The sequence below is a fragment of the Palaemon carinicauda genome, chromosome 7 (genome assembly GCF_036898095.1).
Source record: "Palaemon carinicauda isolate YSFRI2023 chromosome 7, ASM3689809v2, whole genome shotgun sequence".
NCBI classification, from domain to species: domain Eukaryota; kingdom Metazoa; phylum Arthropoda; class Malacostraca; order Decapoda; family Palaemonidae; genus Palaemon; species Palaemon carinicauda.
Genome location: NC_090731.1, coordinates 93998534 through 94013533, shown reverse-complemented (window position 1 = coordinate 94013533; position 15000 = coordinate 93998534). Strand labels below are relative to the sequence as shown.

Below are 15000 nucleotides of genomic sequence, written 5' to 3'. Positions count from 1 at the left end.
CTCTTCGATTGAGATCGTAATTACCTTAACAAGAAGCTGTTGCCAGCCGGATGGCGTCATGGACTCGGTTGTTCTTTCTTGTACATTTAGTTAGCCAAAACAACTTTCCCGGCATTATTTGCTTTAATAACTTTAGCTATTTAGAAATTTAGCTAGGGATTTTTTATATTATGTCATTGTTGTCGTGGATTTGGCTATTTATGATCGAGTCTCACGAGTGCTAGGCTTCCTAGCCTAGGCACCTACACACTTCATGCACGATATAACCTTCCTGGTAAAGTTTTATTGAATCTCAGGCAATATTTTATACAATTAAGATATTACTGCGTAAAATTTTCCTCTTCCAAGATAGTATACAGAGAGTTTCGGTGAATGATTCTCAATGCTCCTAGGCTACTAGCCTAGGGGCTTTAGTATACTTTCATACATGTCCCCATTGCTCTTGTATTGTTTTTAAGGGGAGACTGACACCACCTATACCTTTTAAGTCGATACTAATCTCCTGGCGAGATTTAAGAGCAATCCCCCTTCCCTCTGATTAGCCTAGGCTATCCTCAGTTAGCTTTGCTGTGAACTGAGTTCTGGCAAAGTTTTACTGGAGTGTTTCGTTTCTTTCTCTTAACCACTGAGTCGGTTTTTGAGCTTAGAACGGGACATCAGAGTAATAAGTCTGTGTTAGGCATCTTACTGTCTTGGTGAAATGATTTCCCAAGTCAGGTTAAGTTGTCTTTACAGGAGGCTAGACCTCCCTAGACCATACGTGGAGGTTTTGTATGACAATTCCTCCTTCCTTGGGCTAGCAGACTGTCCTGTGCGGGGAGATCATAGACCGAAGAAATGATTTCTTCCTTGCCTAAGATCTCTGGTACGAGATTCTGTTCTCTTGCGAGATTGTGTCCTGTGTGCCACTTTCTCACTTTACTAACCCAACCTGGGGAAATGATTTCCCCTACTTGGGGTTACTTTATGAGATCAGAATCCTTCAAGTTAGGTAGTGCCTTCGGGTATTACCTTACTTATAGGACCCTTACCCCCTCCCCTCTGTCTCTTTTGTGTTGGATGAGCCATCACCCTCCCTGGCCGTCATTCTACATTTGACCATATGGGTAATCTGAAGAATTGGCCTGAGGTTCCCTGTCTGCCGCCGTCTGCCGGAAGGTACCCTCATATTCATTAGAGTGTTCTTCAGTCCTCCCTTGGACTGCCTTCCATAGCCCATATGGATGGGATATGGTTGGGTGAAAGCCCGAATATAATTCCCCCTTCTACTTGAACCCTCATTCTGGATGTAGGCCGGCAAGGCTGAGCTTTTGCCTTCCTCCATCCTCTCTCTTTTTCTCTGCCTTTCCTTATACTGGGCCGTCCGCCGGCAACTAGTAGCTGCCGGCGGCCATGTTGGTTGTCTGTCGGCCGGCAGTTGCTCTGCCGCTACTTGCCGTGGGTGTCGCTGATCGACGACCCAATGACAGTAGACATACTATGACCGGCTGCCGGCAACTAAGTTGTCGGCCGGCAGCCGGCAACTAAGTTGTCGGCCGGCAGCCGGCAACTAAGTTGTCGGCCGGCAGCCGGCAACTAAGTTGTCGGCCGGCAGCCGGCAACTAAGTTGTCGGCCGGCAGCCGGCAACTAAGTTGTCGGCCGGCAGCCGGCAACTAAGTTTTCGGCCGGCAGCCGGCCACTAAGTTGTCGGCCGGCAGCCGGCCACTAAGTTGTCGGCCGGCAGCCGGCCACTAAGTTGTCGGCCGGCAGCCGGCCACTAAGTTGTCGGCCGGCAGCCGGCCACTAAGTTGTCGGCCGGCAGCCGGCCACTCAAAGTCTAGACATTTGCCGCCGGGTCCTACTTGATAGAGGGATCCTTCGGCTGCCGGCCGGCAGAGCCGCTGCTGGCGACCTGCCGCCCATTGCTCTGAAGACAGTAACTGCCTTCAATAGCCCAGAATAGGCCGGCGTATGCCGGCAGGCCCGGCATGTGCCGGCATGCCGCCGACAGTCAGTGCTGTAGCCCAAAAGTTTTTTCCAACCTACAAGGTGCTTCATGGGCAGCCTATTGTGAGACCATCACATATAAGAGAGCGATTCTCTCTACCATTTAATGGTTATCAACCATTATTTTAATCCCCAATATTGAACCTAGAAGATTTTGTTAAGAAGACACTTTATATCAAAGGATATCATCTTCCCCTAAAATTCGTTAAGAATTTAGTGTTTAATATCGGAGGTGGTCATAGCAATGGGCTGGACAGGAAACACAAGTAGGTGTCTTTCCTATTTTCTAGCTTACTCTATCCAAGCTAATATTATTAAAAATATGTATGCTGAAATCTGAGAATTTCACCGAATACTTATATGCTTTTCTTTCTTTACAGGAGGAGCATCCCGAGTGCGGGAACAACTTTTGTAGGGTCCGTAGTAAGAACTTCTACGGCCATGACATGTGCAGGGCCCATGCTCGCTGCGCAGTCACCAAGGGGGCTCTCAAGTACTGGGACCCACAGGTATGTACCGTTTGTGATAAACTGGTGAAAGAGGCTTTTGATGACCAAAAGTCTATTGAGTCAAGGGATGCAGCAAGGGAGACGCTGTGAAAATGGGTCAGAGGTTTTCAGAAGAACACCTCTGGCCCATACCTTCCTAATGAGAGGATGAGGGATTGTCTTTTCCCTAGGGCATCTTCGGATGCAATCATTCCCCAGGCTCAACCTGAGATTCCCCTAGTTCAGATTCCGGTAGAACCTGACGTATCGGACGCCTTGCAGGGCATCCAATTGGAGGACAACGTCTCGGAGGAGACAGAGAACAATCTCCTAGTGGAGGAACTAGATCAGGAGGATGACGTACCCCCTGAGGCTGAAGTCGAAAAAACGGAAACGATTTCGGTATCATCAGCCGCGATGACTGAGCCGGTGCCTTTGACTTCTTCCACTGCACCCAGTTAGATTCCATCACGAGTATGTTGCACTCGCTGCTGTCTATGGTGCAGGACATTCAGAAGAAATCGTCCGAGAAAGAAGCCTCTCTTCGGACGGAAATGCATCAGCTGGTTGCAACACGTTTAGCCCCGAAGAAGCTAAATGTTAAGGATCTCCTCGCTTTCTCTGACGTCAACCCCTGGAGATACGCAGAGCATATGCCAATGGCGGGGGGCAAGATCTTTCTCTCGGAGAAACTGGGCACTGTCCCGGTAGAGGAAATCGAGTTTTGGCCCAGCAAGGGGCCTATCCGGATTGCTATGTCTGTCTGAGGACGGAACCTGCATCCAAAGAGGAGACAGAGCCAAAGGAGACCATTCTCCTCGAACTCTAAGGCCCATGCCTTATATACAACCACCTTGAAGGAGAGGGCCTTTAATAGCTCCAAGATGCCAGCTCTCAGCAAAAAGCACCCGTCCTTTATTGCTGACCCCAAACGTGCCTTCCCCTTTATGGACAAAGGGTTTAAGGCAGTTGAGGCAGGGAAACCTTACTCTACACTGGAAGAGTGTAGACCCTTTTCCCTCACCTTTCCATCAGACGATGCAGACTGGAAGGATGTCCACAACACCTTCACAGTCGGGAAGCTGGAGGTAGATATTGCCGGACGACAGTTTGGCGAAGACCTCCCGAAGTTGTCAGACTTTCTCCTGCGCAGGGAACAGGAGACAAAAGAACGTCTTGCTGCTTCCATGTCTCTGCAGACTGGCCTAGAGACTATGGTAAGCATCCCGGACACCCCAGACACGTATATGGTCTTCGCCAAATCTCATTTGGCGACAATCACCAAGGACCTGTACAATTTTATTAAAGCCCGAAGGGCTTGTAGAGAGTTCGTGTTCGCCTCGGCTGCGGTGAGGCATGAACCAAGGAAGCTGATAGCCTCCAATATCTTGGGAAAAGACCTCTTCCCAAGCGAAGTGGTCAAAGAGGTCGTGGACAAAGCCGCAACGGAGAACAGGAATCTCCTCTCCAAGTGGGGCTTGTCCTCCAAAAGAAAATCTTCAGCTGATGAGGGTCCCCAGCTGAAGAATACTGTAAATCGAAATGAAGAGTGGCCTCTCGGCCAAAACAACAGCAACAGCTTCCCATGGCCACGGCGCCCCAGACGGTGGCGCAACCAAACACCACCTTCCAACTGGTGCCCCAAACGCTGGCGACCCAATCGCCCGTGTTCACCCCAGTCTTCGAAAGGCAGTCAACAACCTTTAGGCCGAAGTCTCGAGGTTCCTTTCGAGGATCCTCTAGATGCCCCTTCAGAGGTAGGGGCAACAAAGGTGGACGGGGCCAAGGCGGTAAATCCTCCAACCAGCACTCAAAGTGAGATGCTACCGGTAGGAGGGAGACATCTTTTCCGGGATCGTTGGACCTTCGATCCCTGGGCCCACAGCCTAATCAAGAACGGACTAGGGTGGAGTTGGAGCTCAACTCCACCAAACTTCCCTCAATTCTTCCAACACTCAACCCCCATACTGGAAGAATATGTTCAGGAACTCCTGAACAAAAGAGTTATAAGGAAGGCGCAGTCCATCAGATTCCAAGGAAGGCTATTTTGTGTTCCGAAGAAGGACTCGGAAAAGCTCAGAGTCATTCTGGACTTATCACCACTCAACAAGTTCATAGTGAACTACAAGTTCAAAATGCTGACGCTTCAACACATAAGGACCCTTTTGCCCAAACGGTCATACACAGTCTCCATAGACATGACGAATGCTTACTGGCACGTTCCAATCAGCCGTCAAGTTTCCCCCTACCTAGGGTTCAAACTACAGAAAAAAAGTACGTTTTCAGAGCCATGCCCTTCGGTCTAAACATAGCTCCAAGGGTATTCACCAAGCTTGCGAATGCAGTCATTCATCAACTACGCCTAAAAGGAATTCAGGTGGTAGCCTACCTGGATGACTGGCTGGTGTGGGCAGCATCCGAGGAAGAGTGCATGCAGGCCTCCAAGGAAGTGATCCAGTTCCTGGAACACTTAGGATTCAAGATCAGCTTGAAAAAGTCTCGACTATCTCCAGCTCAAAATTTCCAGTGGCTGGGTGTCCACTGGGACTTGCAGTCACACTGCCTTTCCATTCCATCAAAGAAGAGGAAAGAGATAGCAGGATCTGTCAAAAGACTCCTTTATTCTGCCAGGATATCAAGAAGGCAACAGGAGAGAGTGTTGGGGTCCCTCCAGTTCGCCTCAGTGACTGATCCAGTATTGAGAGCACAATTAAAAGATGCATCAAACGCTCGAAGAGATCTACAAAGACCGATACCAAATCGTCTGCGATCACTACTCAAGCCATGGTCGGAGGCCAAGAACCTAAAGAGCAAGGTACCTTTGCAACCACCTCCACCGTCAGTCACCGTTCACACAGATGCCTCAAAAGAGGGGTGGGGAGGTCACTCTCATCATCGGAAAGTCCAAGGAACCTGGTCTCCCCTCTTCAAAACTTTCCACATCAATTTTCTGGAAGCTATGGCAGTTTTTCTCTCTCTGAAGAAACTGAAACTTCGCTGCTCAATCTACATCCGTCTGGTTCTAGACAGCGAAGTTGTAATGAGATGCCTAAACCGACAAGGCTCGAGATCGCCTCACATAAATCAAGTGATACTGGCCATCCTCCGACTAGCGGAGAAGAAGAGATGGCACTTGTCAGCAGTCCACCTTCAAGGGTTCTGCAATGTGACAGCGGACGCACTATCCAGGGTCAACCCAATAGAGTCAGAATGGTCCCTAGATGCAAGATCATTCTCTTTCATATTACGCAAAGTCCCAGGACTGCAGATAGACCTCTTCGCAACGAGCGACAACAAGAAGCTACCCCGGTACGTAGCCCGGTACGAGGATCTTCTAGCGGAAGCGATGGATGCAATGTCCATAGATTGGAACAGATGGTCCAAGATCTACCTATTCCCTCCAACCAACCTTCTGCTGAAAGTCCTCGACAAACTGAGATCCTTTCAAGGGACAGCAGCAATAGTGGCCACAAGTGGCCCAACAGTGTTTGGTTCCCTCTGGTAACGGAACTACGCCTGAAGCTGATCCCGTTGCCGGACCCAGTTCTGACTCAACAAGTGCAGAAATTGACTGTCTCAGCTTCATCAGAGAAAACCCAGAACCTTCATCATGATTTTCTCGCCTTAGCGGTCAAGAAACGGTTCAGGATTTCTAGGGACAGTATTAACTTCTTAGAAGAATACAAGTCAAAGTCAACAAGAAGACAATATGAGTCTTCCTGGAAGAAATGGGTGGCCTTTGTCAAGGTGAAGAAACTTAAGGAGATTTCTACGGATTTCTGTTTGTCCTTCTTCATCCATCTTCATGAACAAGGTTTAGCAGCCAATACGATTATTACATGTAAATCTGCCCTAGCCAGACCAATGCTTTATGCCTTCCAGGTAGACTTTTCTAATGAAATCTTCAACAAGATTCCTAAAGCCTGCGCTAAACTTCGGCCCGCAGCTCCTCCAAAGCCCATTTCATGGTCTTTGGATAAAGTTCTTCACTTAGCATCAACTCTGAACAATGAAGATTGCTCGCTGAAAGACTTGACTCAAAAGGTGATATTCTTATTTGCACTAGCCTCAGGACCCAGAGTTAACAAAATAGTGGCCCTCTCGAGGGATGATGGCCACATTCAGTTCACAGACTGTGGAGAACTGAACCTCTGTCCGTACCCGACGTTTCTCGCCAAGAATGAGCTGCCCACTAAGAGATGGGGTCCCTGGAGAATCTGCCCTCTGAAGGAAGAAGCATCCCTCTGCCCAGTGGAATGCCTAAAGGTCTATCTTCGTAGAACTTCAGACTTTAAGGGAGGTCGGTTTTTCAGGGGAGAGACTTCTGGTTCAACGTTATCCTTGAAACAGATAAGGGCGAAAATCACCTATTTTATACGCAAAGCGGATCCAGACAGTACACCCGAGAAAAGTTGCCTCGTCTCTGAATTTCTTTCAGACGATGTCGTTTGAAAGCCTTGTGCTTATACTGGATGGAAGTCATCCAGAGTATTCTTCAAACACTACGCGAAGCAATTACAGGAAATAAAATTTCATGTGGTGGCGGCAGGCAGTGTAATAAAACCTGCCGCTTGATTACTGCGAAGAACAGTGCACTATTTGGGACTTTTAGTGAAGAGTGTAGACTGTTCTATCTACCCAGGTGACATTAAGCATAATAGACTAACACAAGTGCCAGGCATACTTATATGCACAGTGTTCCTAGTAACAACAGAATACATAGTGAAATTTTTATATTTCCCATAGAGTGGCTGGTGTTTCTTTTTCAGGTGAAACTTATTTTATTTCTGTTATTACTGTTTATGCTTTTTTGCAGAATTGTTCAGCGTAAAATGTAATTGAATACAACTATAATTTCTATTTTTATTGTAATAAACAATAGAAGGAATCTTTGTGTCTCTTTCGCCTCAAATATTCCAGATTAAGAATAAAGTCAGAGCATCCTTGATTCTATTGGTATTTAAAAAAATATTGGGAACTAAGGTTACTACTGTTCCAAGCAAACAGGTAAGAACTGATTGTACTAAACTGTTTATCTTACTGATTTAAGGTTTCCTACACGTATATAAACCTGTCTGTCTCTTTAACAACTAGACTTGGGAGGTATCAGTAACCTACACATCAATACCATCTAAGTACAAACTATGCTTTACGTATATGATGACACTAATATACAAACTGTTTGCTAAATTGTTCCTTGAACTCACAATCCTCGGGTTTTTTCCTAAAGTCTACCCAGACTCTTCCCTGTAGGGGGCAGGAAGCACTGACATATTTTATGATCAGTTGATTGATGAATAACGGTAACAACAAGTGTCTCTAGGTCCAGAAGACCAAAAAGGAAAAATTTATCTCAAGATAAACGGCACTATTGAAAATCCACAGATACATTAACCCTGGACAGGTAACGGTAAATCGCGTTACCTATTAAGGTAACGCTGGGCATATATGACCGGCCGTAAAATTTTTTATTTTTTTAAATACTTCCCAATAAGTTGTAAAGGCAATTAGGGTTTGGCTTATTGGTTTCAACAACCCTTAATACTACTGTGGTGTTTAAATCAAACAAAGAATAGAACAAATATTTTTACTAAATATTTCAAAAAAATAAGTATGATTTTTTAATCACTTACAGTAAAAAATTTACAGAAAATCAAAGAATTCAAATATTTACAAAATCTTCACAGGACTTCATCCCAGGTGGTGTCTTGAGCACTGGAGAAAATCTGAAGCAAATTCGTCGAAAACGAAGAGATCTGCAAGCATGAGAAAAACGTGAATTAAGATTTTTTGCAAAAAAAAAAACAAAAAAAAAAATTGATCTTTTTATTGGCTACCAAATGACTATTATATACATATGAAAATTACTTAAAGTTATGTAATATATTGGTATATGATCTAAGAATACAATTATCATAGAAAAATTATATATTTGCGCACTTTAGTTTGAAAAAGACAAGTAAATGATAGTACCACCTTTTCAGGGATGATTTTTCACGCAATTCCTTCAAATAAAATATGTGGTACATCATCACATATGAGCTCAATCACACTGAAAATTATGCAATTTATAGAGAATTTCATAAGGAACAAGAATATAACAAGTTTATAGTACTTACAATAAAAACAGAGTCACAAGGGCAAGCAGAGTCCAAGGTTGTGTGGGTGTCGCAGGCAGCAGCTGTTGGAGGAAAAACAACTGATTAGGAGCGTGAATGAACGCATGCATTCAAGACGTCATTTGACCTACTAAATAGTGTTATATTTCGTTAAAATTTCACCTGGACAATTATAGAAGATGTTCAGTCAGTTTTAAGTAAGAAATAATCAAAATAACATAAAAATATATCCGCTAAGGGACAATAAATTTGAGAGGGCCGAGTTATCAGCCACTTTTTTCTTAGAAAGTGCTACATAACTCTCAATACACGAGCTCACTCACACTGAATATTACATAATCTATAGAAAATTTCATAAGGAACAGGAATATAACAAGATTATAGCACTTACCATAAAAACCGAGTCCCAGGATAAGCAAAGGTAGAGGAGGTGTGCATGTCGCAGGCAGCATCTGTGGGAAGAGGGACAAGCTATTATAATGTATGCTTTCAAGAGGCAATTAGGCTTACTGAACATTATTACTTTTGACTGAAATTCTACATGCATCTTTTCAGATGATACACGATAACTTTGAGCAAAAAAAATTAGGAAAAGAGGAATCTGTAAACCCCGAAGGAACACTAAAATTGAGAGGGACGACTTTTCATGAAAATGATATATTCTCAAAACTTTACTGCAACATGAAAGAAAATATGTGGTGTCTTACCTAGACATTTTTGCAATTGGAACAGCAGATAACCTGGTGGCTGGCACAGACAGGTTTATGACAATGAACACAAGAAATTCTGCTTTTCTTGTGGGTGTTGCTGGGACACAGGAAACATCTTGTGCGCGTTTCCAACCTCGAGGACGCTGCTTCTTGTATTATTTCAGGAAGATTGAATGTTATTCTCATGATATGTTTCAGATCACGAGAGAGAAAAGTGAAGAGCCTGTACCTACGATTGACCCATTCGTAGCACAAGCCCTCCATCAGCTCCTTGTAGAACTGCCGCCTACTCCTCTTTGGAAGACTCGTGTTGTCGGTGTACAGAATATAGGAGTTTACCATCACCATGTTGAGCATTCCAAAGAAGTATGCTAGAGGCCACCGTCTCGTCTTTCTTGCGCAGGAACTGATGCTGCATAGCTGATCAAAGCAATCAACTCCACCCTTAGTTGCATTGTAGAACATCTGAATGTCAGATTTGTAGTTCTCCATGACTGAAGGCTGGTGGTGGAATGTCGACAGCAGAAGAACCCACTTGGTGGAGTTGACCCTCTGGCACTGCAAGGTGACGTTGTGGGCATAGGAGAATGCGGCCACAGAAGAACCAACTTCCATCGTCTTGTTGATGACACACTGAGGAATATAGGGCTTCTGTCTGATGGTCCCTACCAGGTCCATGCCAACATCCTTCAGCGACAGGGCTAAGGGCAGGGATGTGAACCAACTGTCTGTTGTCACTGTCCTTCCTCGTCTGTGGTATGGCTGAACAAGCTCCATAGTAAAAATCTCTCCTAACGTCATCCCTTTCGGAAGCTCAACACTCCCCTTGCCCATGTAAGGGATTGCATTGATCATGTAATGCGTGTCAGCATCACATGCCATGACCACCTTCAACCCATACCTGGAGATAAGAAAAATCTATTAGTAAAAGTATAGCAACTATGAATAAATAAAAATCACTAAATAGAATAATAAAAATAAAAATAATAACAAAGAAAATAAATAAACAAAATATATCACAAACATATATATAAAACAAGTATTATCATAAATTATTTGTCATAAATTTACTTACTTTGCTGGTTTATTTGGTATGTACATTTTGAAAGGGCATCGTCCACGGAAAGGAATCAACTGCTCATCAACAGTTATATGAGGTCCTGGCTTGTAGTTCTCCTTGCAGTGCTGGATGAGCATATTCCAAATCTTGCGAATTGGGGGCATCTTGTCAGTCTTGCGACGTTCCTGTTGAGTGGCACTGTCGTTGAAGCGGACGACTCGTAGAAGGAAGGCAAACCGGCGTTCAGTCATGACAGCTCTGTAGACGTGAGAGCCATCTAGCAAAGACCACATGTCCGATGTGGCCACATGATTGTCCTTCCGTATCCCCGACAGGATCAAAAGACCAAGGAAGGCCTTCAGTTCCATCAGAGAGACTTCCCCAAATGTGTAGCTATCAGCCTGCTCGAATCGTGGTCTCAGAGTCTCTATCTTCCGGTTGGTCTCTACACAAATGGTGGCTATCATTGTGTCATCAAAGAAGAGAGCAAAGAAATCACAGGGACTTGTAATGCCTTGTACTATGGTGCTGGAACTCCCCCTGGGGATGTAATGGGTATCATATCTAGGCAGGTCTAGATTGGGATCCCGGTGCCAAACTGTGCCATCCCTTGCCTTGTCACTCTCCTCTTTCAGCTTCTTGATAGCAGTTCCTACTGCACCATGCAACTGGCCCCTTCTCCTTTTCCTACTGCGTAGTTCTGCGGACGTCAAGTGCTCTGATGGTATGTCATGAGATATATCATGGGATGTAGAGGGTCTTGAAGGCGGGTCGTCAGGGTCATAAAAGTCTTCCTCGTCTGCTGGCAGGATTTCCAAATCATCCACAATAATATTAACAGACATAGTAACATCGGACACCACATGGTTAGACTTCTTAGAATGTTTGGAAGAGGGCAAAGGGTTGTAGGAACTTGTCGAAGCTGAGGGGTACACCTTGGAGCTGCTTGAATAAAATCTCGAAGTACCGAAGTGAAATACTCCATTGTCCTCGTGGTCTTCATCAACCTCATGTGGAGCATCCTGTTCTTCCTCACTCTCACTTCCTGGAAGGTTGAAGAACGAGTCTTCGTCGTAAAGTTCGCGCGAAGAAGCCATGCTCTGAAAAAACAAAAAAATCATCAAAATTAGGAAATCAGAATATCCGCCATATTTCCTTCTAGAAGCATGCCAGCTGGCTGCCGGTGGTTCTAGAAGTTTGGTAAATCTTTGACAAAAGTTGTATAAAAATATCAATAACACACACATAATGACAATAATGCTATAATCAATTATATGAAAACTTTGACTTTCACTAAACTCACGTGGAACGCAACGCTGGGTCATAAATGACCGGTATACCCGTGAAAAATGTGTTATGGCGTCGAGGTGAACAGAGCAGCAGCTACAGCACGTCCGACATCTGCAAGAGCGTATCCTCAACTGCCGATTCACGGGCTAACATTTAGACTAATAGCAACCACAACTGCGCAGTTCTGAAAAAACGTCTTTTTGCGCAGCGTCCTGGGCATATATGCCCAGCGTTACCTGTCCAGGGTTAATGCTCTGGTAAACTTCCATCAGGACGACATGGCCTAAGCCCAAAAAACGTATTTTGAACGAAGCGAAAAATCTATTTTTGGGTGAGGTAGCCATGTCGTCCTGATGGACCCACCCTCTTTTTGACAAAAGGATAATGAATCCCTCCCTATTGTACTGTATCTGCAACACCTACAAAGCTACAAAGAATGGCTTGGTGGCACCGCGCGGTGGCGATTCGGCGCAATATTTACAGTACGGTAGGAGTGTCGCCTTTTTAACGACTCTCCTATATTCTTGCCACTTTTCCCCTCAAAGCGAAAGCGCTATTAGGGGTGTAGATAGCTATGAGACGTGTCAAGAATACGTCCTCTGATATTACGCGATATCCCTTTTTAAATTTTAAGGGATATTCGCTCCAGGAGTTAGAATTCTGGGTACCTTTGGTAAATTCTCTGGGATATATCACTGTAGTCAAATATACCTAGGAAGCTACTAATGAAGGAACTTCCATCAGGACAACATGGCTACCTCACCCAAAAATAGATTTTTCGCTTCGCTCAAAATCCGTTATATATATATATATATAAAATATATATATATATATATATATATATATATATATATATATCTATATATATATATATATTATATATCTATATATATATATATATATATATATATATATCTATATATATATATATATATATATATATATATATATATATTTATATATATATATATATATATATATATATATATATATATATATATATATAGATATATATATATATATATATATATATATATATATATATATATATATATATATATATATATATATATATATATATATATATATATATATATATATATATAAATATATATATATATATAGATATATATATATATATATATATATATATATATATATATATATATATCACTCTCTCTCTCTCTCTCTCTCTCTCTCTCTCTCTCTCTCTATATATATATATATATGCATATATGCATGCATATATATATATGTATATATATATATATATATATATATATATATATATATATATATATATATAATTATATATACAGTATATATATATATAACATATATATATATATATATATATATATATATATATATATATATATGTATGTATGTATGTATGTATATATATATATATATATATATATATATATATATATATATATATATATATATATATATATATATATATATATATATATATACATATGGATATATAAATATGACCCGATCTGGGTTGTATTGGGGTTCAATTAGGGAAACATGAATAGAGAGGAATTTCATGCACAAATAATAGCCGAGTTGATAATTTTACACATGCTGTATTCTCTTAAGTTTAAAAGGGCGCCCTTAATTATGATTACGTTACGTTACTAAGAAAAAGCCCTTAGAAAAATGGTACTCGGTTGGCACACATGTTGGCACCTGACACTCTATCGACCTCCAAAACCAGACTGACTCCTATAGGCAGTTTCCCCATCGCCCATAGATGGGCATCGCGATGCCTGATCAATGATTGGTTTTGACCCGAAAGTCTCATGACAACCAATCGGGAGAGGTTTAGGTGACGCCAAGCTTACAACCGTCAAATTCAAAGTACCATAGCGTCCCCGTCTTCTCTAACAAAGGGAAATCCGTTAACACTAAACCACGATCGGTTTATCACTCCCTTCCCAAATTTTACGTCCCGTAAAATTCACACATCAGATTTTTTTCTCAAAACGATTTTTTCCCTCTTTTTTTTTTTTTTTTTCTTTTTTTTTTTTGATGAAACTTTTTTAATTTTTCCACTGAAACAAAAACTTCCGTTTCTCTTTACATTGCCGCTGAGTACCATCCTCTTCGGGTGCATGCAGAAATTAAAATTGAAAATTAAAATCAGAGGGCCGGTTGGCGTGTTACAATTGCAAGTTACACAAAGATGAATGTCACGCCCACAATAGGTCATACAGAAACCCAAAATTCAGGTTTAATACATCATCACCGAAATTTGGAGCACACAATCAGAAAAACAATAATGTTTTACCAACAGTTCCTTCAATGCAACAAAATTTTTATATGAACCGACAAATCATTACATACACAAAATAAAGAAAATGATAAAAATTAAGAGAAATCAAAATGAATAACTTACAATCCCAGCACTCTTTGAGACATTTACCATTATAAGAAAACCATTTCTAACACATCCGCGACCCTGCAGCAAGGAGCCAATTCAAACAGTGAATGATAATAAAAAAAAAGAAAAATACTTATCAATAACTGAGCAATATCATTTCTCCTGAAAACAAAACATAAGTAATGATGTTCAATTTTCAACCCATGATTAGCAATTACCTGTAACAGCACTGCAAACCTCCACAGAGACAAATCAAATTTTTTTTAAATACAGTACAACAAAAATGGAAAAACATACACAAAAACATTGATAATAGCAAAACAAGTATCAACATAAGGTAACGAAATTTGAATCAATTCCAACATAAACATAAATGCAACAGAAATATCTCAGTGTGATGAATGAAATACTCGTGATATGCTTAGAACAAAAATAAAAAATGGAACCAAAATTTAATACATCTTTTCACAAAACACTCGGAGTAACATACACAAAATAACCTTGATTTTATGACCTCAACCGCCTTGTGGCAGACACCTTATTTCATGGCCCATGTCCTCTCGCACTCTCTCGTGCTCGAAGGACGGAACGGACACACGCTTGTGTCACTTCCTCACTTTCCTACCTGTCCCCTGGGGGAATGGACCTAGGACGTCCATATGCACTTCATTAAACTTAAAAGGTACTACCGACCATGTTCTGGCCCTTGGTATCACACGCTTGTGGTTACCCATTGAGTTACACACATGACACTTATTGATAAACCTAATTCCTTAAAAATACTGACACTCTTGCCATCCTTAGGGACCTTCCTATACCTGCATGCCACGCAAAAGAATTTACATCAATTTATCACAGATGACTTTCTCTACCAAAGGGGAAGGAAGAACAACGCTAGATCAGATTTCGTCTTCAATGAAGAACACATCCCTTCGCACACGCAAGAAATCCGGG

General features: G+C 42.1%; 2 protein-coding genes across 2 annotated transcripts in view; one reads left to right on the top strand and one right to left on the bottom strand.

Moving 5' to 3' along the window:
• The window catches only part of Rs1 (Dead-box helicase Rs1), a 474615-nt gene that overhangs the window by 192410 nt on the left and 267205 nt on the right, over positions 1–15000 (top strand). The gene's annotated exons all lie outside the window — the stretch shown is intronic.
• On the bottom strand, positions 9223–11461 carry LOC137643608 (piggyBac transposable element-derived protein 4-like). Its single transcript, XM_068376325.1, has 2 exons — positions 10380–11461; positions 9223–10205 (listed from the first exon to the last, which is right to left on the bottom strand). Exons 1-2 carry the CDS (start codon positions 11459–11461, stop codon positions 9302–9304), a joined length of 1986 nt encoding a protein of 661 aa, XP_068232426.1. The 3' UTR covers positions 9223–9301.